General features: G+C 43.9%; 2 protein-coding genes across 19 annotated transcripts in view; one reads left to right on the top strand and one right to left on the bottom strand.

Moving 5' to 3' along the window:
* Positions 1–17,143, bottom strand: part of JPH1 (junctophilin 1) — a 103,245-nt gene extending 86,102 nt beyond the window's left edge. For 4 of the 11 annotated variants that reach the window (XR_011466760.1, XR_011466759.1, XR_011466758.1 and 1 more), the window contains exons 1-2: positions 16,573–17,141; positions 10,236–10,995 (exon numbers count right to left, since the gene is read on the bottom strand). Coding sequence is in view for 8 of the 11 variants with exons in the window: in XM_070382231.1 (XP_070238332.1) it covers positions 10,236–10,995; positions 16,573–16,951 (1,139 nt within the window). In the remaining 3 variants the exon portion in view is untranslated. Of the gene's footprint in view, positions 1–10,235; positions 10,996–16,572 lie in introns of all 11 variants that reach the window. The other 7 variants (XM_070382228.1, XM_070382226.1, XM_070382227.1 and 4 more) reach the window with 4 other exon arrangements.
* GDAP1 (ganglioside induced differentiation associated protein 1) overlaps positions 17,144–23,602 on the top strand; it is a 50,170-nt gene continuing 43,711 nt past the window's right edge. For 2 of the 8 annotated variants that reach the window (XM_070382233.1, XM_070382234.1), the window contains exons 1-2: positions 17,285–17,551; positions 17,974–18,191. Coding sequence is in view for 1 of the 8 variants with exons in the window: in XM_070382238.1 (XP_070238339.1) it covers positions 18,189–18,191 (3 nt within the window). In the remaining 7 variants the exon portion in view is untranslated. The other 6 variants (XM_070382240.1, XM_070382239.1, XM_070382236.1 and 3 more) reach the window with 5 other exon arrangements.

Here is a 23,602-nt window from a genome sequence, read left to right as displayed (position 1 = left end):
CTGGGTCCGATCCCTGGGTTGGGAAGATCCCCCGGAGAAGGGAATGGCAACCCATACCAGTATTCTTGCCTGGAGAACCCCATGGACAGAGAAGCCTGGCAGGCTACAGTCCATGAGGTTGCAGAAGAGTTGAACACAACTGAGTGACTCTCTCCCTCTCTCTCTGTCTCATACACACACACACACACACTAACTAAACTCATAGCAAGGTGCGAATCATCCAACAGATAACTGCTTTTTAAAATCTGTACCAACCAGACACTATGACTGAATTAGGCCCTAATCATAATTTTATATTTACACAGTAAGAAATCAGTGAATATTACAAAGAACAATCAGAATTAGTATTTCACTGAGATAAGAAACTTATAAAATGGGCTGGTAACCAAGTATCTGGGCTTCCCAAGTGGCTCAGTGGTAAAGAATCTCCCTGCAATGTAGGAGACACAGGAGACATGGATTCAATCCCTGGGTTGGGAAAATCCACTGGAGGATGAAATGGCAACCCACTCCAGTATTCTTGGTGGGAAAGTCACATGGACAGAGGAGTACAGTCCATGGGGTCTCAAAGAATTGGATGCAACTGAACATGCGCGCACACAGAGAACCAAGTATCTTTTCTGGGACTCTAGGCCAGACTGTTAACTAACGTGTTAACTGACAATGGATTGGGGTTAGAGGTACCACTCTTTCAGGGTATTTGTATCTTTTACAAGGTAACTTGTCAGTCCATAGCTCAACTGACTCCGAAATCACTGGGATGAGCTGCAGGAGGTGGGAACTAGTGACCAGGGCTAGTGGAGGGTGGATGGAGCTCCATCGTCTGACATTCTGCCATCCTCACTCTTGAATCCTAAAACCAAGCTCCCATAGGATTTTTCATCATGTTTTGACTAGGAGGCTCCACCCCCATGAATCTCAAACCTTTCCCCTAACAGATGGAAGTAAACAGATGAAATCTTGAAATATTAATTCCAAAAAGCTTCCTCACCAATAATAAAAAAATGAAGCTGACAGAGATATCTAGACCAAGCAACTGAGATCAAAATTTGATTGACCTGATATCGTAGAGAAGCTTCCCAGTGGCACTAGCGCTAAAGAATCCATCTGCCAAGGCAGGAGTTGTAAGAGATGTGGGTTTGATCCCTGGGTTGGGAAGATCCTCTAGAGCAGAAGTGACAACCTGCTTCAGTATTCTTACTTGGAAAATTCCATGGGCAGAGAAGCCTGGTGGCCCCATACAGTCCATGGAGTCAAAAAGAGTTGGACACAAATGAACAAAATTGACAAAAATTTTACCTCATTTCCAGTTTTAAAAAACAACAAAAAAATATAACAAATGATGTGTTATCTCTAGCATAATTGTTTTTAAAACACTAGAAAGTGGATTAATTGTATTTTACTTGGCTTGAATAAGTTTCTTTGGGTGCATAGGGAAATTCTAAGAAGATTTGACTTCAAAGAGCTGTACTACTTTCCAGGCAATCTTGATTCCTCACACCTTAATTAAATTTCTGATAAAGCAGCTTATTCTGAGTTGAGCATATTATACAAATAAATATGAAACACCAACCAAAACAGAAGGGCAAAATTATTAAAAGCTGATTTGGTTGTAGTCTCAAGAGGCCATTGGACTAAAGCTGAGTGACTTACATAAATACCTTTGGCATTTGTTGGATCCTGTTCCTAAACACAATGTTCATATTTCATCTATAATAAGAAAAGCATCTCAAAGATTTGCAAGGCACTGGTCTTGCAAGCGTCCAGTTTGGTGTCTTGAGTAAAGTGAGATTGGCAGAGTCAGCTTAATCCATAATGGAAAGTTGTGAGCAGGGTGCTGGGGCCGCCTGGCAGCTGCGGCTCCCAGGCGTCTGCCGCTAGGTGAGCATGTGCACACAACTCTGCCACTGGCCCCCTAAAAAGAGCTTCTCCAGGGCAAAGCGCAGGTTCACACAGAGCCCATGGGCTGGAACTTGAATGCAATCACACCTCCAGCCTTACGATAAACAGTGTACTAGGGTGGTTTCCATTACAACCAAGTTGTACTAAAAAGTATCTGCTGCTTTCATTTTTCATATTGACTGAATCAGTCAAGTGTCGTATTTCACAGTTCACTGAGATGGAATCTGCTGAAATCTGGGCTGTCTGCAGCAAACTCAGATTTCAGCAGTTAAAACCAGGCCAACATGCGTCCCCAAAACCTAGCTTCTCATCACCCTGGATTGTTTTTTCCCTCCGGTCCTCAGAGCCGGTTTTCACCAAATAGGTCTCTGCAGAACTGACTCACCTCATGGCCCGTCCACTCCATGCACAGCATCCTTCTCCTCACCCTCCCTGCTCAGTCACAGTGGGTAGCCATACCTGCACCATTCAGGGTTTCACAAGGAATGTTTTTAATGGCTCTAGAGTGTGGGTAACTGTGCGGTCATCCCAGGATGACAGCCCAAGACTGAGTTTCATTAAATCGGAATTACTTGGACATACCTGTTAATCATGAAAACTCAGGCTCACCTCAATGCCCCAGGGTTTCTGAATGGGCCTGGCACTGGTAGGGCTGGATGAAGAATTTTTTAAAGAAAGATCTTTAGAAACGAGATGACCTAAGAACACTTTACAAGGTGCGGGTAACAGTGTGTTCCAATGTCACGTGTAATGACCTGTTAAGCCACCAAGTTAAGTAACGTCAGAGCTGAAGGAGAGGAGCGGGCATGGGCCTGCTCTGGGTCCCTGAGTTTGGCCTCTAGATAAGCATTATAGCCAGGCTCAGCCCTCTGTCCGTGGGCACAACAGGGCTGACGCCGAGGTCATCTTCGTGGTTTCAGCTGTCTCTTGGCACGCTGCAGAATTCTCAGTGACTGCTTGGGCCCCTTAAGAAGTCCTGGGCCTTGTGATAGGAAGAAGAAGTGTGTCTTTCAACAGCCTGGAGACGAGCATGAGGAAATCAGAGCGGGCACCTCACTTGCTCCCACGGGAAATGGGCCATTTTTGGTAAAAAGGAGAAACAAGTATTTAAAACTTTTCAAATGGGCAATCCAGGGACTTCCCTGGTGGCCTCGTGGCTAAGACTTGGAGCTGCCAAGGCAGGGGACCGGGGTTCCCTCCCTGGCCAGGGAACTCGCTCCCACATGCCACAACTAAGTCCTAGTACAGCCAAGAAAAAAACTTAAAATAAAAATGAACACTTTTCTGTGCAATATGAAACCATAACACACATTAAGGGTAATGCTGATCTACATGAATATACCCGAACAGTATGAAGTCCTTGCCCTCTTGTCTTCCGGACAGGACCCCGGTCTAGCCTGGCTTCAGAGAAACACATGTGCCATTTCTCTGTTCATCTTCTCTTTGGTCTCAAAAAGTCTAATCTCCTGTTGACGGTATGCTGACTCCAAATCGACTGAGGCTTCTGGGAAAGGGGTGGGGGTGTGGAGACAGACAGACACACACACACATGCAAACGTCTGCACACAGGTGGTCAAGCTTGGTAAACTTAATTCCTTCCCTTTTGCTTAGCCCTATTTCTGCTTCCCAAGCCTTCCTTCCCTTCCTCCTTCTTAGTCTGGCTTCTCAGTCTCCTATCAACCTTCCCTTTTGGGAATGGCACCCGAAAGGGCAACACACTTTCTAAAATGTTAACTAAACATAGTGATGTACAGGTTAAAGTCCCATGACACCCATTCTTTCATTTGACCCTTAAAATGACCCTCCCATACAGAAAAAGTCAAGCATCAATCCCCACTCGTGGTAATTTTTCTGCACCCCAGGGCCTGAGTGTTTTAATCAAGCCTCTGAAATTTGCTTGCAGGGGGCTGGTGAGAGCAGGTGGACGAAGCGTGACAGACAGCAAAAGCAGATATGGAAGAACACAAGAGACACAACTAAAGAAAATGCCAACTCTCTCCCCTGTTGTAAATTCCCATATTTTAGGTGACTTCCCCACAGATTACTTTTTTAACATACTTTTCATTAAAATGACTTATGAGGCATTATAAGAAATTCAGCTTCCTATGAAAAAAATCACTTTTTGCTAATAGTGGAAAATTAACCAGAGCCCCTGTAGAAGAAACAAAACAACTCATGGAAAAGGTAACCTAAAACTGTTTTTAAAGATATGATATGGCCACCAGTATTACTGAAAATACATAAATACAGAAGATAAACTATAATAGTATCAATTTGCAAAAGAGAAAGAGAATCCTCTTATCCAACAGAATTTAAGAATCTCAAATTCCTTGCCCTTCACAATCACTTGGCAGAAATTGAGCTTTTCCCTATAATTGGTGGAGATAAGTTTAATCTGGATCCATAACACACACTGACTCATGGCTGACTTTGGGTTTTAATTACTAATAAGCGAAGTGTGAATCCAGTCGAGTAATCTTGTGAGAGACTGTTCCATTGATTTCGTATTCACTTATTCAAATGAATACGAAAAATGACTCCAAAATCACTGGACAAGAAAAACTTTCAAAAGGAAACAGCTGAATGTTTAGCAAACTTAGATTTCTAAAAGACAATAATAAGCTCTTATGTTCTGCCCTATCACAAGTTTTGGCGATGTCAACTATGAAGGATGAGCCAACATTATTGCAGTTAGTAAAAGCTAACTTTCTGGAAATTTCTCATCTGTTTAGGTAAGTGCTCAAAGGTATTCCTGACCAGCTCATACCAATGAAAAAAGGAGTTAACAGTTAAGGTTAACCAGGAGCTCGTATTCCCTGGCTATGCTTTAGTTTTGACACTTTAATGATGTTGACCTAATTAGGGGAAAGGGCAGCTGTAACACACACCTTTGCATTTTTTGCACTTCCTTTATTGCCAGATTATACGATGATGAATTGTGAGAAGCAGGTTTCCTGCCTGAGAACAGCGGTTTCAAAACGTCCGGCAAAACGGAATTAGAAGCACTGGCAACGTTCAAACCCAAAGCAGTGAGGATTTAATTCACTCATTCATCAAATATTTACTAGAGCTCTTATAAAAGTGCCCTGATCTAAACTGCTGCTGCTAAGTCACTTCAGTGATCTAAACTAGCTGCTGGGAATTACAGATCTGCGCCCAGCCTCCCTCAGGGCCTGGCTCTCCAGTCCAGTTGGGAGAAAAATACAACACAAATATACTGAAACACAATGACAATGCAGACTGATTGCAGGTGCGGAGCGGGGATAGAGTCTGGTCTGTGGGGGATGCAGTGGGGTGGGAGGGGGCGGGAACAGGGAGACCCTCTGTGAAGAGGAGGTTTTAGGTCTAAACCAGAGTGGGGAGCACGCCGAGCGGCTGGCCAGGGGAGCTGGGCAGGGGTGCCAGGCATGGGGAGGGATAAGCGAAGACTTTCCTGAAGGAAAACTGTTGTAGCTGAGTCATCCTGGGCAATGAGGAAAGAGAGAATGGCATGAAATTGTAAGGTATCTTTTTTCTAAAAGCGAAGTATGGGAAACAGATTTTCCTATAGGATTAAAACAAAAATACTATGTCATTTTAATATGGAAGTTCAAAACTGGCAAGTAGGGACTCTAATCTCTGGTTCTGCAAATGGACACAGCAGGCTCAACAGACCCCTTGATCCTGAGGTCGTCCGTGTGCTATCTGGCTGCTTCCACACACCCCCCAGAGTGACTCCTGTGACAAGCACAGAAAGACTGGGCAGGGGACATGGTCAAGGTGCCGCCATTACCACCGGAAGTGGCAGTGATGGTTGGGGAGAGGTTGAGAGCAGATGGTCCCACCCCACTAACTGGATTGTCCCATCAGTGACACTTCAGAGCGGTCCTGGGGGCCTCCCAGCCCACCACCCAACTAGCTGCAGTGAGACTGGCCACAGAGTCAGTGGGTTAGGGACACTCCCATTCAGCTCCATCCTCCCTTAGTTTTCTTTCTTCTGATCTGCCACAATCAGATTACATAAACACCTATGGTTCTCAATTGCTTTAGGCCTTTTCATCGCGGCTCTTCCACCCTTATAGCAGATAGCTACTGTAAGGGGCTTCCCTGATGGCTCAGTGGTAAAGAATCCACCTGCCAATGCAGGAGACGCGGGTTTGATCCCAGGGTCGGTAAATCCCCCAGAGCATGAAATGGCAACTCACTCCAGTATTCCTGCCTGGGAAATCCCATGGACAGAGGAGCCTGACAGGCTACAGTCCATGGGGTCACAAAAGAGTCGACAAAACTTAGTGACTAAATGACAACAACAACTTCCTCTAAGTTCCAGATGCTACAAAGCTGTTTTTTTTTTTTTTGTCTATGCTGCTGCTGCTGCTTCTAAGTCACTTCAATCGTGTCTGACTCTGTGCGACCCCATAGACGGCAGCCCACCAGGCTCCCCCGTTCCCGGGATTCTCCCCCTTCCTAAATTATCTGTTCGTTTCCACAGAAGTGTGGCTCTCCAAGGGTCACTTATTTGCTGTCTTTCAACCAAATGCCTCATGTTAAAATTCTTCCTTAAAATATTTTTCTTGAGTAACAGTCATTTGAACGTCTCTCTTAAGGAATTACTGAAGTCAAGAGTTAGTGGAGTAAAAAAATGACCAAATGAGAAAAGTAAATGATATGACAGGGAGAGTGAGGTGATCCCAAGTAGTGCCTCAGTCTCTGCCTCCAGAAATGAGGAGCTTGAGATGTACAGGGCTGCTCCCCTTCCTCCTGAACGTTTCTTTAAAATCAAGGTTGAGACACTATCTTAATTCCATGTGATGATTTTTACCCTCAGGACCAAGACAAGAGGGGAGCAAAACATTCTGTTACATCTTATAAACATGGAATTAGAACAGAAAAGTTACAGGAGCCAGCGAATTATTAGCATCCCTTAAAGTTCTAACTCTAAATGCTAACCTGCAAGGCAACTCAGTATCTACAGACTGTTGCATCATTTCTATCACCTACTACCTCTTAGGTGATCCTCATATTCCCTGATCTAGAAGAAATAAACAGGGCTCCATAATAAGACTTCAGAAATAAGCTTCTTGTGTTTCCTAGGATGATGCACCACTGCCTACTCTAAGAAGTAAAGATCCAGAGATTTACCATGCTTTCCTGAATCTTTGCGCTGAAGTTGGTTGGTACCATGTCTCCTGATTTTCCTGAGCTGCCATTGTTGGGGAGTACAATTGTTTTCCCTCAAAGGTTTTGCTTCAAGCTAAAATAAGGTGATGTACAAAGGTGGACCCATTTCCTTGGGATTTCAGAAACAAGCAACAATCTCTATAGCACAAGAAATAATAGCAATACAACAGTAATTAACACTACCAGTCAGGCAACCTGAAGTGGTCAGTAACTATTAATACATCATCTCCCTTTGCTGCTAATGGTGAACCAGTGATTTTCAACAGTGGCCGCTGCCAGGAGTCTTACTTTCTAGTTCTTATTCTGCCATCATTGGGGCAGAAAAAGGGGCAGGGAAAGGGGAAGTGTGTCTTTATGTTCTTAAACCTTTGATTATTTTTTAAAGACAAAAACACATTAAGTAAATAACAACTGCTAGAGGGGCCAGGAAGGACTGAGCAAGTTGCAAGTCTCTGTATCTGGAGAAGTCATTAAAGCAGAATCTGGAAAGAGACTAAAAACAGTCAAAGTAAAATATAAAAGGTTAACAGGGTAGTAAACTTTTTTTTTTTTTTGCCTATTGTGTCATTGAAATAGTATTTTTTTTATTGTAGTAAGAATACTTAACATGAAATCTACCCTATTAAACATTAAGCGCCCAATACTTAGACTGTAAACAATCTCCCTGCAATGCAGGAGACCCGGATTCAATCACTGGGTTGGGAAGATCTGCTGGAGAAGGGAATGGTTACCCACTCCAGTATTCTTGCCTGGAGAATTCCATGGACAGAGGAGCCTGGTGGGCTACAGTCCATGGGGTCACAAAGAGTTGGGCACAACTTAGTGACTAACACTTTCACTTATTTTTTACAGTATTATCTCCAGGCACAATGCGGTATAAAGCTCTAGGACTTATTTCTGTTTAACATGAAACTTTATACCTTGGAACAGCACCTTGCAAATGCTCCTTCAGCCCCTGGCAACCACCATTTCATTGCTTCTACGTGCTGGACCATTACAGATCCTTTCTATAAGTAGAATTATGCAATATATTTGTTCTGTGATGGACTTATGTCACTTAGCAAAATGAACTGAGCATTTTTTAAAAAGCCAAGTGAAATCTTAAGAAGTAGTTAACTAGCTAAGTTAACTAGCTAGTTAGTACAAGGTCTTAAGATGTTTGTTGATTATAAACTATTACAACAGAATACTCGCAGACTATTTAACACCCTCCTCCCCCAAAGACTTTCGACAGAGAGATTGTGGCTAGCTAGGACTTGGATAAGAGTTTTATGAAACTGTTATAATCAGAGATCTTTGCATCACAGCCTTTCATTATGTAGGTTCCTCCAATTTAAACTAATCATAAAAGTCAATAATTAAAGTAAGCATAAGAAAGTCATTTGCTAGAATGTCCCTCATAGGTTCATTTTTCACCTGCCAAGATTGAATTACCTCTTGTATATCACTAGGTGACAATAACAGGGAAGAAGCCAAGAGTGCATTTCAAATTAGAGGCTAAGAACTAACAAAGAGTATCTCACTAGCTCTAAAAGTTAGCTGAGGGCCACGAAGGCTAGCAGGGTTACATGTGCCAAGTACCCTATCTACAAGCAAAGTGAAAAACAAGTCAATGCAATGCTCGGTGATCACAGAAAACCATCATCTAAAATAAATGATGCTCAGCAGAGAAGACAGGAAAGACCCTTCCTCAAAGTCTGTGCCTATTAACAGGCAATATTAACTTTAAAACAGGGTCAGTTTGGGATAGAGATGTAAATCTTGAGTACTTTTATATCTAAAAATACTGCAAAACACAAGACGGCTTCCAGTTTCCAGTGTGTCAGACACATAAAAGTAAACAGTAGCCATAAAACAGGAGCATTTTTTAAAAAGAAATTTCAGACGTCTGGAAATATTAAGTTGCACAATATGAAACGGCCATTTTTGTATATTAAAAGTCTGAACATCAAAAATTACACATGATTCCACCAAAGAAAAGGCAGGGCTTATTAATTTAATGTTAAGAATTAAAGTTTGAAGACCTGCTACAAGTCTTTGGTTTCATAAGGAGGTTTACTTCAGTGGGAGAATATTACTAAAGTAAGAAAAGGATTTTCAATATTCTGTGCTAAACGTATATCTCAAATCACACAGAACTGGGGCCTGTCAGTATTTGCTTAAATAAGCCTAAGAATAAAGTTTTCCATGTATAACCAGCCCTTTTTCATTTTTGTCTAACATATGACATTCATCCCTAATAACATTTTCTATTCCCAATCAATTTCTCCATCCTCCTGGGGGAATGCTTGAATCCAGCTATTAATGGTAAAACTTTAGGTGCATGGACCTTCTGTGCCCACATACACCCCACTTCTCAATCTATTATTCACTGCTTTCTCCTACTCACTCCAGCCCTTCTCTACTGCTCTTTCTTTCAAACTTGGCACACTGACAGTCCCATCTGTCCGTGTCAGGCTCTCCCCACCCCCCTTCTTTTAATACACCAGTGATCTAATCTTTCTTGCCTAGAATGGGGGGATTCTGCTTAGCCCCAATCCCTCTGCCTTTCCCATACAGGTGAGTTCTGTTGTTCAAAGAATGCTTGACGGATTTTGTCATATAACTCTCCATTTCTGCCTTATTTAGACCTTGATCATTTGCTCAAAACCAATTTCACCTAGAAGGCATCAATAAACAGAATGTGAATGTTATAAATGAGGATAATTTTCTAGGGAGGAGTTGTACACACCTGCAACTTTAATATTAGAATAAAAAGGTTCACCTACACTGGCTAGGTTTCCATGTGGATGGATATTTTCTTCCCAGTACAGGATGTACTATGTTCTCTCTGGAAGTATTTCAGTGGTACTTTTTTTGTTTTGTCTTTTTTAAAAAAGGTTAACTTTCTGGACTCTGGGAAATGTACACAGGCACTGAGTGAACTCCATCACGTTTAGTATTAAGGAAGTAATTTTAAGAGGAAGGGGACCGCAATGCGCCTTCAACACTTTTTCAGGATGGAGACTTTCAGAAGAGTTTCAGGTACATGTCTGCCTCATTCTATCCGGCTGAATCCTTTTTCACTTCTGGTTCTGGAACCCTACGCCGCCAAAGGACTGACACACACAGATTATCTGATGTTCTACCGTTTCCAAAGACCCGGGCAGTACCACCCTCCGGCGTTTACATACCTGGAGTTTGCTATTTCCACTTTGGTTCTTGCCATGGCGGCTGCCCGTTGTGCGCCTTCGATCGCTCTGTCCACCTTCTCCCTAGTTTTTGTATTTCTTATTGGTATCAGCTGCTTCCTTATTCCACGGACCAGGATATTATTTTTGTATTTTCCCTCTTCCTTGGAGCCATCGGGAAAGACAGTGCAGCCGTAGCCGTGCCTCTTGTTATTTGCCCACTCGCCTTCGTACTTCATACCGTTGGAGCGCTCGCTGATGCCGAAGCCGGTGCGCTTGTCGTTCTTCCACTCACCCATGTAGATCTCCGTGGTGGTGGCGTCCACGTGGTCTTCCACGGGGCAGAAGTCACAGTCGACGTCGCCAAAGCTGATGGTGGAGTTGGCGTCGCTGGAGCTGATCCGGCTCATGGCTGCGTCGCTGCGGACCGAGCTGCGCTTGCTGGAGATGGACGACTTGGACTCGGACTTGCGCAGTTTCATGCTTCCCAGGAGGGAGCCCCGGCGGAAGAGGCCGCCCTTCTTCTTGCCCGAGAGCTCGGCGTCGGCGTGAAAGTTGAGCACGAAGCCGCCGCGGGTGCCGGCCGGGCTGTCGGCGGCGGCCGCGGCGTCGTGGAGCACGCTGCCGTTGCTCTGCTCGCTGCGCAGCGAGGCCAGCGACGTGCGCAGCGGCGAGCGGATCACCGTGGCCATGCCGTAGGGCACGCTCTGGCGCACGCCGTAGCCGTGCCGCATGCCGCCGGCCCACTGGCCCTGGTAGGTACCTTCGAGAGAGCGCAAGAGAGCACAGCGTGAGTCCGGGGCCGCAGATAGGCCGATGGGGGCGTGGGTGTGCACATGGAGAGCCCTGCGCGGGCCCGGGGACTCAAGGCCCAACCCACACACTGCCTAGTCAACTCTAAGCCATGCTTCGGAAATTCCCTTTGTGAATCCCCACCCTGAAGTGTTGTGTCTAGGCCGTTTCTGTAATTGTATATCAGCTTTGGGGATGTATCCCCCAAACGAGTGTGCTGCTTACCTTTGGTAAAATTGAGAGGAAGCCAGAGGAAAATTTCCACTCTTAACCCTATGAAATTCATCTCAGAGCAAAGGTGTGCCTGACAGTGCCCATTAAAACTTTGTTGACACCATTTTTTCAATGAATATTATGCCTTCTCACGAATAGGATAATCTCTAATCTAAATCTACATAGGTTTTTCCGATAGGTATGTGTTTGTTTTGCTTTTCACTGAAAACATTTTACAAAGCACTGACTTCTAATACAAGAGAGTGATCATTAGAAAACTTTTCTCCCCTTAAATTAACACATCAAAACCCCCTCTGAGGAAGGCAGTGCAATAGCAGACGAAGAAATGAGCTCTATTTGTGAGCTGTATTTTTACTAATCTAACTGAAAAATGAAAGACTTCAGGTCTGGCAGTTTGACATTCCAACAAGCTCAAAGACCTAAAATTATTAGTGATCTGAATGATTGGAACATGAGTTGTCAAACAAGTTTTCTTACATTTTCTTTCTACCACATTCATCATGTTCTTTTAGGGCAGGGAAAACTATTTAATATTCAGGATTATTATTTAGTTTTGGGTGAACCTTTTTAAGCTGAGACGGATTTGACAAACAGAATATATATTCTGAATAGAGTGAACCATTATGAAAAAACGGGCAATTTGTTTTAACATTTTGTACTTCCAAGTGAAAAGGTCAAGATCTGTCCCATATTTGCTAAATTTCTGCTTTCTTCTGGCCATTCTCCTCATGGTTTCCCTAGCTTCTGCCACTGTTCTATGAACCACATCATAAACCAGAAACATTCTGAGGCCAGGCATTACTTCATAGGAGAACACAAAATGTCCACACTCCTAGCTGTGTGTCCTGTGGTATGTAGATGTTTGATGACTTTATAACAAACAGCTGTGGTGGCTAAAAAGCATGCACTATTTATTTACCTTTGGGAAAACTAAGATAAGGTCAGAGGGAAACTTCCATTCTTAACATTATGGAATTCATCTCAGAAGAAAGGTGTGTTTGACAGTGTACATTAAAACTTTGTCATCACCAGATCATTTTTTCAATGAATATTATGCCTTCTCAGGAATAGGATAATCTCTAATTTAAAGCATTTGTTTTCAGAAGTTTTTCTATTAAGTAAATTAGCAAAGACATTTAAAAATTAACCTGGAGCAACTTCCTAAATCATTTTAGGAGGAACTGGATGTTAAGATTAGGAACTTAGAATTTTCTAAATTGAGTCCATTTCCTTTTAATTAAAGGCAAATTTTATATTAAACTAGCCCTCCAAAGAAGTTACATGGAAATTTTAAGACATAATTACTACTGTATTCTTCCTAACTCACAAATATTATAGAAAGTAAATCATAACTGTCTTGACTTCTTTCAGTTTTTGGTTATATAGAGTTACTTTGCAGTATACTTTTCATTTCAGATTGCCATGAAAAAAGTTCCATTGCATGGCATACATTTACTTTTAAAATACTTAGAAGTGCTGCTTACTGATTATTTCATGCACTTAAAAGTTAAAGCCATAGTGGCTCCCAAGTCAAAAGTTTTGACTAATTGCAAGACTACCATCTCCCTCTGTTCGTTCTGACATATTTTTGGTATATAAATAGACAGTAGCAGGGTGACAATGACATATTGGGTTGGTCAAAAAGTTCATTCGGGTTCTTCCCCTATATATCTGACAAAAAGCCCAAACAAACTTTTTGGCCAATCCAATACAAAGGGGGTCTGGTACTGTGAATGTCCTACTCTGGGTAGGTCTTAACATCTTAACCTGACATCTTAGAACTTTTGAGGAGGTGGGTGGGCCATGACTTTCCCAAAAGGATAAACCCCAGAGGATAAGACACTCAAATACAACATTTCAGATGAAGAAGCTTTCTACTCAGTATTAGCCATCTCCAAACACCACCACTGTAACCCAGAAGGAAACTGAAATTATTAGAAAATTGCAACTGATTTTCCCTTTGCCTAGATAAAAATTCAAGTTCTAAAAGTTATACAACCTGACTTACATGCACTAACACAAACCACCTTATTTTAAAATATTTTGTTTAAATAAACAAGGAACACTATAATCATTCTCCTCTAACTTTTCTACAAGTTAATTTTGCTAGAACAACTTCCAAACATACTGTTTGATATCAAGAAGTACTTACACTTTTAAAACACAACCACACTATCTTAGGAAATGTTTAACACTAAGCGGAAATTAACTACTAGTTTCCTTAATCTGCTGTCTCCAAAATAAGACTAGTATTTAGAATTTCCAAAGACACATTGCTTGAAAATCTAAGTGGTTTAAGGCAACAGCGATAACTAGAAAGTTTAGGTTGTTGCTTGACTGTAGTAGCAGAGAAGGCAGAACAATGGGATTGCCTATATTCCCATCTTACCCTGTTGAGAAACAGTACATGGAAGAATTCCTCCATAGAATTGCTAGAAACTAATTTACAGTCAAAGTGTTAGTGATTCATCTGAAATTTAAAGTAGGTTTAGTTTAGTCAGTGAACTTAAGTGGGGGAAAAGGGCCTCTTTTTCCTTACGAAGCAGGTGGGTTCCACCTGCTCCCTGCTGCTCAAAGTTCTAATTAGTTCCTCTCACTTTCTTACACATGGATGCATAGTTCATAAGTTTAAAAAATATTTTTACGGATGATCTATGACTTTTCATCTGGGAGCTGATTTTCTAAATACAGCCATTTTCACTAAATAAGTTTGTAGTGGAAGACTTCCAATTCAGAGAGAATTCCAGTCAAATTTAGATTTAATGTGCCAAATTTAAATCTACATGCTATGAATGAAAATGTGCATGGACAGGAATGCATATAATTAACACAACAATGTGTCTTTCTAGATATATTCTAATAGTTTCATGACAGGTGAAAATACGAACCACAGCAGGATCTGAATTTTTAGCGAATATTCTGGGCACCTAGACTTGGATTTTGGGAACACTGTACTAACTATTCTTCCTTAATGTTCAGGGGGTTCTATTTCAGCAACACTTCATACTCAGATCACTAGTAAAATAAACCAAGTGATAGTTGTCAATGGAATTACAACTTCCTTCCTCCTGAGTTAAACGTCACCACAAAATACATGCAATCAGATTTTCTTAAGTCTGACAGAGGCTGCTAGGGATGGACTTGTGGTGGTGCAGAGGCAAGAAGTAAAGCTTGTGGAAGTGATCTGTCTTATTGTGGCCAAAATCTTTGCAGGAAATAAGTTATAGCAATACACTTCCACTTAGAATCCCATTTTATGATTCAGGACTTTCTAATTAACTGATTGACATATGAAAGAAAGTAACAGTAAGAATTCAATAATGATTTTTAGGAGTTCCCCCCTTTCCTAATTGGTCGCATATTTGTTTGTTTTGGTAGAAAAAGAAAACCGCAGTCCTGTGGTAATACCAAATTTTGAGGTTTTTAAAAAATTCTTTTAAAAGTTAGTTTTAAAACAGGAGGCCAATTATCCATAGTCACCCTAGACACTTATTCGAGCTTCTGCAACACATAAACAGAAGACCTCTACTGTGCTATATATATATTTATTGCTAGGTATAATGAATACCCTAAATCAAGAGATTTTGTTTAATGAGTAGTAACTTTAAAAGAAGACTCATTTATTTTTAGCCTTCCAAATACTGAAGTAAAAGAACTATCCACCACCTTCTTGAAAGGTTGTAAACTAATGCACACGTTTGAAAGATAAGATTTGCATTCCACTTTTGAGCATGGAATTTAGTTATATTGTAGACCAGGGCCTCTGATAAAATCCAGTCACAAGCTAACACATTTATACGGGTGTCAACTAAGGTGCTCTGTGCCCATTGAGAACATTTAAGGGCCCTAATTTAACTACTGTGGAACTTGAAACTCATACAGCCCATACACAATTATTAGAGACAGTCCCCCCCCCCTCCACTTTTAATCCATGAGAACTATATCCTTTATTTATACTGTAGGACGAAAAGATGTCCTTTTTAGCCAATCCTACCATGCTGCCGGTTTGTATTTGAAACATGGCCCAAGTGTTCTGAGTAAGTGAAGTGTACAAATTGTTTAAGCTTTTATATAAGCAGTTGCCTGACTGGGGTTGCACTGGGCTGGACAAACTTTTAATTGGACCCCTTTAATATCCTACAACTCTGAGCTGCAGAATTCCGAAATGTGACAACCCTTTTCAATTATGATTATTATCAGAAAATGTGTTTTGCCAAAGCATAAGCCATTTGCCCTTCTCAGTTTATTACACAAGCAAATTCATCAGGTTTTGACACCTGTATCAATAATATATACTTTTCCTGGTTGGGGAAAAAAGTGTAGGGGGGGGGCTCTCCCCTATTGTATACAAAATTTCTTTTGCAAATATTAGTAAATATTAAAATTAGGTGAATTTTGCTCACAGCCAGCGTACGGTTTTCCATCACATACCTTAGGGCAAACCGGCGATTCCCTACTGCTATTCTCAGGAGTGAAGTAGCTGTTAATTTAGCTATTATAGGAATACACCTTTCAATTGTATTTTTTAAAACATAGACTTCACTGTTCGTTTCTAAAATGTTTTCCTAGTAATTTTTCCAGATATCTCCAGATCAACAATGATTACCTTCTTTTGATAGAAAACCGATACTTTAAGAAAGCGAAGGAATACCAGAAAGAAAACCCCGCATTCTTTGAACCCCACCTGCATCAGGTGGCCTCTCCACTCCCATAACTACGATTACTTTCCAAATGCAGCTCCGATAAGGAACAATTCCCCAACATCCCAGTTCTGGGGTTCTGGCTTCTATCTTTAGGCCACTAGAGGACCAGAGGCGAAATACGACTCCACGTGAAACCAATCCCGGGAGCTGTGCGCCGCGACCGCCAGCCTCCAAGCCCAGCGCGCTCGCTCTCACTCCACGGGAGTGGCGATTTCAAACCCGGCCGGGAGAGGGAGGGATCAGGAACGTAATGTGACGGGCTCAAGTGACAGCGTCCTCTTCCCAGTCCAGCCCTCTCGGGCGCGCTCCCTCCCGGGGGCAGCGCGGCGCTGGCGCCGGCCAGGTGTCTTCACGCCTTGTTCCCCCGGGTGTGGACACACCGCCCGCCCCCAGAACCGGGTCAGATCCAACCCCCAGCGCACCCGCCGCGTCCTAACGCCCCCTCCCAGGGAGAGTGGCCGCGGGAGGAGGGTAGGAGGCTCCCCCAGGTGTTTTGGCGGGTTTCCGGACACGTGCGCCTCGCGTCCTCCCCGCGGCCCCGCAGTCAGGGGCAAAGCCCTCCCCCAGCGCCCAGCTCGCGGGGCAGCCGAGCCGCCAGCGACGCAGCTCACCTCCGTCCCCGTAGGTCTCCACGCCGTACCCGTCCTGCAGCCCGTTACTCCAGGTCCCCTCGTAGCGGGCGGGGGTGCACAGGCTCTGCCGGACCCCGTAGCGCCCCTTGAAGCCATGTGACCACTCCCCCCGGTACATCCACTTGCCCTTCGTCTCCACCCCCAGCCCGTGCCGCTTGCCCTGCGCCCAGTAGCCCTGGTAGGTGTTTCCGCTGGGCCAGGTGTAGCCTCCGACCACCTCGAAGCCATGAGACCAGGAGCCTGAGTACTCGCCCTGGCCCTTGGGCCCCGTGCAGATGCCATGCCCGTGCGCCTTGCCCTCCTCCCAGCCGCCGCAGTAAGTGCCGCCATCGTCGAAGTCGAACCTTCCGCCCGTCATTCGGGGGGCAGCCCCGGCGCGCTCCCCGCGGGGGCACGGACGCGGGCAGAGCTGGGCACGGCAGGGTGTAGCTCGGGGGTGGGGGCCCGGCGGGCGAGCTCACGACAGCGCCCCGGGCAGCTCGTGCCGCCGCTCGGCTCCAGTCCGACGCCGCCCCCGTCCTCCCCTCTTCTTTCGTCGCCGCCACCGCCGCCTTCCTCCTCCAACTCCTCCTCCTCCTCCTTCGCCGCTGCCGCCGCCGCCCGGGGCCAGCGCCGCGCGCGAGAGGACAGCCCGGGCTCCGGAGCGGACCTTCAGCTGCTCCTGCCCGCCCACGTGAGCCGGGCGCCGCCCCGTGCCCGCCCCTCTTCCCCTCCCCAGGCGCCGAGGCCCGGCCCCGCGGCGCTCCCCTCCCTTGCCAGCTCCCCCCCGCCCCCGGCCCTGCCCCCAGCCCGGGAGCCACCGCTTCCCCGGCGGGCGGGAAGGGGGACGTGGGGACCGCCCGGCGCGGCCGTGCGGCGTAGCGGGATGCGGGTGGGCGGCGAGTGTGCCCAGGGGCGCGCGCGAGTGCCCGCCTGCCTGGAGACCGAGGCGCGGGCGTGGAGGGCGGCGGAGGCTCCGGTGTGTGTGTGTGTGTGTGTGTGTGTGTGTGTGTGGGGTTTATCACCGTGCTGGAGCGCCTAGAAGTGCGGCCACGTGTGAGTGGAGGGAGAAAACTCCGAGGCGCGTTTGTCTGCAAGGGCTTTTCGTAGTTGCCTGTTTTCCGGCATTCCAACTTGTGTATCGTGGCGTTTGTCATGCTCAGCTGTCACCGTGAATTAACATCCCCCGGATAGATGGTTGCATGTGAAAGAAGTCTGCGACAGCCTAGATATAATTGTGCAGAATGTTCTTTTACACCTACCCGTCTTGAAGCACATGTGTTTGCATTTCTTTAATGAAGATCGGGGGGAGGGCAGTGTAGTTTGAAAAAGCACAAAATACATGGGCTCGGTTTTTTGGTTTCTAATAATAAAGAGGATGTCTTTAATCTCTCTTTGTAGGGATTTAGGTATTCGCGTCCACCTCAGAGCCTGCTCCCTCTGAAGTCTTCTGTATTCTTCTAACAACCCTAGAAATTCTTCAACCCGGAGCTGTGTACTCAACAGGCAGACAGCTCAGCCTGTGTATGTTGTCTAAGTGTCTGGAATGTACACCTGGTTCCTCTCCACTGGCACCCACAATTTAAGAAAGTAAATAGACGCTTTCAAGGAGGAACATGGTAAGTAAAACACTGCTCTAAACTTACAAAGTCTGTGACCTACAAAACCGGGGACAGGTGTCAGCTGGTCTACTTTCCAGCTACAACACTGCTTGGTTGAATTCACTGTACACAACTCTTTTAAACCTCTATTTCATCATCATCCAAATGGGAATGTCAAGATTTACCTTTCACTTTCTCTCTAAGTAATAACTGAATTTATTGTGAGGGCAGTGTCAAGCCAAACATGAGAGATTTGTTAATAGGCGAGTTGAAACGTCTGTATTGCCTCTGGGTAAAAGCAGGCACTGGTTTCAACCTCACCCTTAAAATCCCCATGGGAGATGTCTCTCTGTGGTGCATCAGTTCAGTTCAGCGTAGCCAGGGTCTTAGGTTGGCCTTTCAAGGACAGTATTTATGGTCTCCCTTAGACTTAGAGGCTTTTGCATGACAGAGTAAGCACCAGAAGCTGCCAAGGGTTCTCTCACTAGGTTCTGATAATCAGATAAAAATATAAGGACAGGTGTCAGAGCAGGCAGCAAGGAAAAAAGGAATCTAAACCGCACAGAAAAGGAACTGAAACTGACCTTGATTGGCTCTAGCTCAGGACTGGAGCTGGCCTTTCCTGCTTATCTGGCTGAAATAGTGAAAGAAAAATCTCAGTTTACACAGAACCAAATCACCAAAGAGGATTAGAAACCCTCATCCATGGCGCTGCCTACAGAGTTGCCAGGAATAGTGCTTACCCTAGTGGCCTGAAATAATTACGCACCTTGCTCAGCATCTTGTCCCCGGACTGGGGATTGATTTAGGCCACTGGGAAAATGAGGGCCCAGGATTTCGCAGCTGAACCATAATTCCATTTTTCTGTTACAGGGCACACCAGGATCAGGAGCTACTGTAGACATTTCCATCTATTTTGGGGTTCTGTTTGATATGAGAAACTGTTATTGCTCAGGTCAATATACTTTTTTTCCCCCTCATTTTTGAACTGGCTCTCTTTGTAGAGCAACCTTTGTTTCTTTCCTTTTTTGATTTTTTACCCACTCGTGTGTTAGGATCTACATACATGAATATTTGAGGTTTACACTTTTGTTTGCAAGCAGGGTAGAATCATTTAATACTGTGTGTGTGTTTGCATGTGTGCACTCAGTTGTGTCCGACTTTTTGCGACCCCATGGACTATAGCCCATAAGGCTCCTCTGTCGATGGGATTTCCCAGCAAGAATACTGGAGTGGGTTGCCCTTTCCTTCTCCAGGGGATCTTTCTGACCCAGGGATCGAACCCGCATCTCTTCCATGTCTGGCATTGGCAGGCAGATTCTTTACCACTGTGCCACCTACTCTTCCTAATTAGCTCTCAGGCAGATGATGAACTTTCTGAAATATACAGCACAGAGTGAGTTTCTGGCTAATAAGACGTGAGTGAAGTCCATCTATGGTAGATGGACAAAGGGTGGTGGTATGGACGCATCCTGGGAGAATATGGAGATTTGAGGATGACAAAAGATATGTCCATTTAGCCCTTAATCTCTTCCTCTTGCTATCCCTAATAGATGTCTTCCTTGGAAAGACCCTTCATTAAAAGGAAGACTCCAGCACCAGATGTCTGCTATTAAATTTCAACTAATCAGTCCTAACTCGACTCTGCCACTGACTCTCTTCATGGGTGAAAATTAGTATCTAATTTTTGGTAGCTCACTGAGCAGTTTTTGGCAAAGTAACCACTCAAGCCATGCTTCCATTTGCCTGCTATTGTCCTGGTGGGATGTTTCTCCAGTCTCACTGATGTGTTCATTAATGTCAGTGTTCACGTTCAATGGTGGTGATTGGAGAAGACAGGGAACAAGAACCAGGAAGAAGAAGAGGCGCTGACAGTGATGGCCCCGCTCATAGGAGCAGTAGAATAATGCTGCAGTTTACTAGCTGGGGTTAGTAATGTCCTCATTTTCCCTCTCACTCTGAATCTTTGCCCTGGATAAGGGGGAGTTGAATTTAGCTTTAAGAAGGGATTAGTAAGAAGAGAATGTGAATGTTGGTTTGACAGGTGGGGTGGGGGAGGCCACTAAAGCCCAGGGGCCAACAGCCATGCTAGCACTTGCTTTTCCTCCATGTTCAAAACCCAGCACTAGTAGGTTTCCATTCTAAAAAAACGTATAACAAAAAGTAAGCCATTTGAGTGTGAATGTTACTAACAATGTGGTGGTGAGGATATTTGGCTTAGAATTTTATCTTTTTTTTCAAGCTGAGGCTGTGTTTAAAATTTCATTGGTGATTTCCCTTTATTTACACATTAGAATTATTGAGAATTTTTAATAAAACTACAAACGACAGAAAGCTAACCTGAAGGTGTATGTTGCCTAAAGTGTGTTTATTGATTGAAAATGTAAGAGAGCAAATAGAATTAAAATTGCTTGATTTATAAGTCGAAGCTAGTATTACTACTGTAATATATAGGATGGATAAACAAGTTCCTACTGTATAGCACAGGGACCTATACTCAAGATCCTGTGATAAACCATAATGGAAAAGAATATGAAAAAGAATATATATATATATGTATAATGGAATCTCTTTGCTATACTTCAATAAAATAGAGGACTGCATGCATGCTCAGTTGCTGGAAGTCGTGTCTTGACTCTTGAGACATAATGGACTGTAGCCCACAAGACTCCTCTGTCCATGGGATTCTCCATGCAAGAATAGTGGACTGGGTTGCCATGCCCTTCTCAAAATAGAGGATTACTAGCATATTTATAATAAAGCATTTGTGAAAATTTAAGAAATTTTCCCACAGTAAATGCAAAAGTTAAGAAATGTAGCCAGAAACTTTGTAGACAACATGAAGTCAGAAGAGGAAGCAAATTACAAAATTAATGATTTTTAAAATTTTGAAGGAAATTATATTATGCTAGATTAGGTACTAAATTCTTTACATGCATTAATTAATTTAAATCTCATAATAACCCATTGGTTAGTACTAGTATTATTACCATTTTACAGAAGAAAATCTGGAGAAGGGAATGGCTTCCCACTCCAGTATTCTTGCCTGCAGAGTCCCATGAAGAGAGGAGCCTGGCAGGTTACAATCCATGGGATCGCAAAGAGTCGGACACGACTGAGCAACTAACATGACGACAGAAGAAAATAAAGTTTAAGGACAATTTTGTGCCCGGGATCGGTCGAGGTAGAAATGGTTGAGCTGGAATTTAAATCTGTCTGACTCTATTACCAGTCTTTACTGGCGTGTGGGTGAGAGCTTCCAAATGGGGGAGGAGGCAGATATGTGGAGACCGTAAGGGGTGGTAAAGATGACCTTTTTATTTTATAGAACAGCTACCTGGATAATAGTGATGCTGCTATCTAGAATTAAACAAATGGTGGAAGAAGAGTAAATTATAGAGGTTGGGAAGATAGGTTCATATCGGAACAGATGATCCAGAAATATATCTTAGGGATGTTCAGTAGGCAGTTGTTAATACAGGTCAAGAACTAAAAGTAAATTAGTCAATAAGTAAATATAGTTGTCCTCAGTATCTGTGGAATATTGGTTCCAGAACCACCCCTCTCAATAACAAAATCCACAGTGTTCAAGTCCCATATATAAAATGGCACCGTATTTGTATATAACCTATGCCTCTCCTCCCATATTCTTTAAATCCTATCTAGATTTACTTATAATCACCAATATAATTCAAATTCTATATAAATAGCGGTCAGCATGTAGCAGATTGAAACTTTACTTCATGAAACTTTCTGGAATTTTTTTTTCCCAAATATTTTTGATCTGTGATTGGTGGAATCTGTGGGTGTTGAGTTTCATATAGCATAAGGAGGGCCAACTATAATCTGTGAGGTCTTTTTCTGAAAGCTGTTTTTCAGTAGCCCCTCCTTTTGAGACTTGTACTATTCATGTTAGCCCACTCTTTAGGAAGCCAGAAATTTGCTCTGTGCTGTATATTTCAGAAAATCCATCTTCTCTAGATCAGTCTCCTTGTTCATCCAGGATCAGTGGCTTATCTGCTATTCCCCCACCTCCTGTCACTTCCATTGTCCCAGGCTACCTCAGCCTGGCCTCACCACCCATCGCCTTTTTCAGCATCATGGCCTTTATCTTAAAGCCCTTGCACACAGCCTGGGTTGTCCTCTGATTCAGACATAGGTCAGTGCTGAAGCCTAGAACTTGACAATCTGACTCGTTGAAAACGCTCGCTGGTCTTTTCCATTCACTGAACAAGCATGGACTCTTAGTAAAGTCTTCACTCCTTTGATGCCCTTCATGCCTTCCTGGCCCTTCCCTGTCCTGCCTGAAGAACCCTACTGCATCTTTTGCACTGCATTTTCCTTTCCGTAGTGACCTTCTGGTTCATCCGCCTGCCCAGTCCTCAAGCCTAAATCAGTTTCTCCTCCCTTGCTGATAGGAAGCCCCTTCTGGGAATAATCACAACATTTACCAGTTGCCATTGCAAATCATGGGTGGTAAACCTCAGACCAACCCCTCCACACTGCATGGCAGATCACTTCCCAGGAAACTTCTAGAAGCTCATTACTGTCTTCAAGCCCTTCTCAGCCCCAGTTCTTTCCTATTTGTCTTCTTCCTCCTAGAGAAAAAGTGGTAACCCATGGGAACACCTTTCTCTCTTAAACCTTCCACTGGTTCTCATTTTCTTCCTTTCACCACCACCTCATCCCAGAGGTGAAGATGTCCTTTTTCCTCTCCAAGTTTTGGGTCAATTCCTTCTCTTTTGAATATAGTTTAATTTCTTTCCTTCTACCCAACAGAGGTACTCGTATGTCTACCATGTTAAGACAGCCCTTAACCGGTTCTGCTTTCACCTCGACTCCTGTCCTCAAAACTGCACACCTCCTTGAATGAGTAGGTTACATTCAAGTCTTTCCTCCCCACCTCTCCTCACACCAGTTGATGTGGGTTTTATGCCCACCAGTCTAGGGCAGCTTGTTCAGCCATTAGTGAGTCACTCAATCATGTCTGACTCTGTGACCCCATGGACCATAACCCACCAGGCTCCTCTGTCTATAGAATTCTCCAGGCAAAAATCCTGGAGTAGGTTGCCATTATTTTATACAGGGGATCTTCCCAACCCAGGGATTGAACTCATTGCAGGTGAATTCTTTTCTGTCTGAGCCATTTAGGGACCTCCCAGTTGACAGCTATGATGGCACCTCTTCAATTCTTCTGCTAGGAGTGGCAGCTGCGAATTTGATACTGGTGAACACTTACCTCCCTCGGATTCTGTACAACCCACATCTCTTAGCTTATCTCTGTTCTCCCACCCCCTGTCCTCCCACTTCAGCTGTCTCATTCCCTGTGTGTTTTGCTTCTGATTCCTTTCTAGTCTCCTTAGGCTATCTTTTGTGTCCAAAACATAGCTTCATGGTGTCCAAATTTTGTGTAATTACTGGATACTTGT

Source organism: Bos mutus, chromosome 14, assembly GCF_027580195.1.
Source record: "Bos mutus isolate GX-2022 chromosome 14, NWIPB_WYAK_1.1, whole genome shotgun sequence".
NCBI classification, from domain to species: domain Eukaryota; kingdom Metazoa; phylum Chordata; class Mammalia; order Artiodactyla; family Bovidae; genus Bos; species Bos mutus.
Note: the sequence above shows the minus strand (reverse complement) of the source record. Positions and strands in the feature narration are given on the sequence as shown.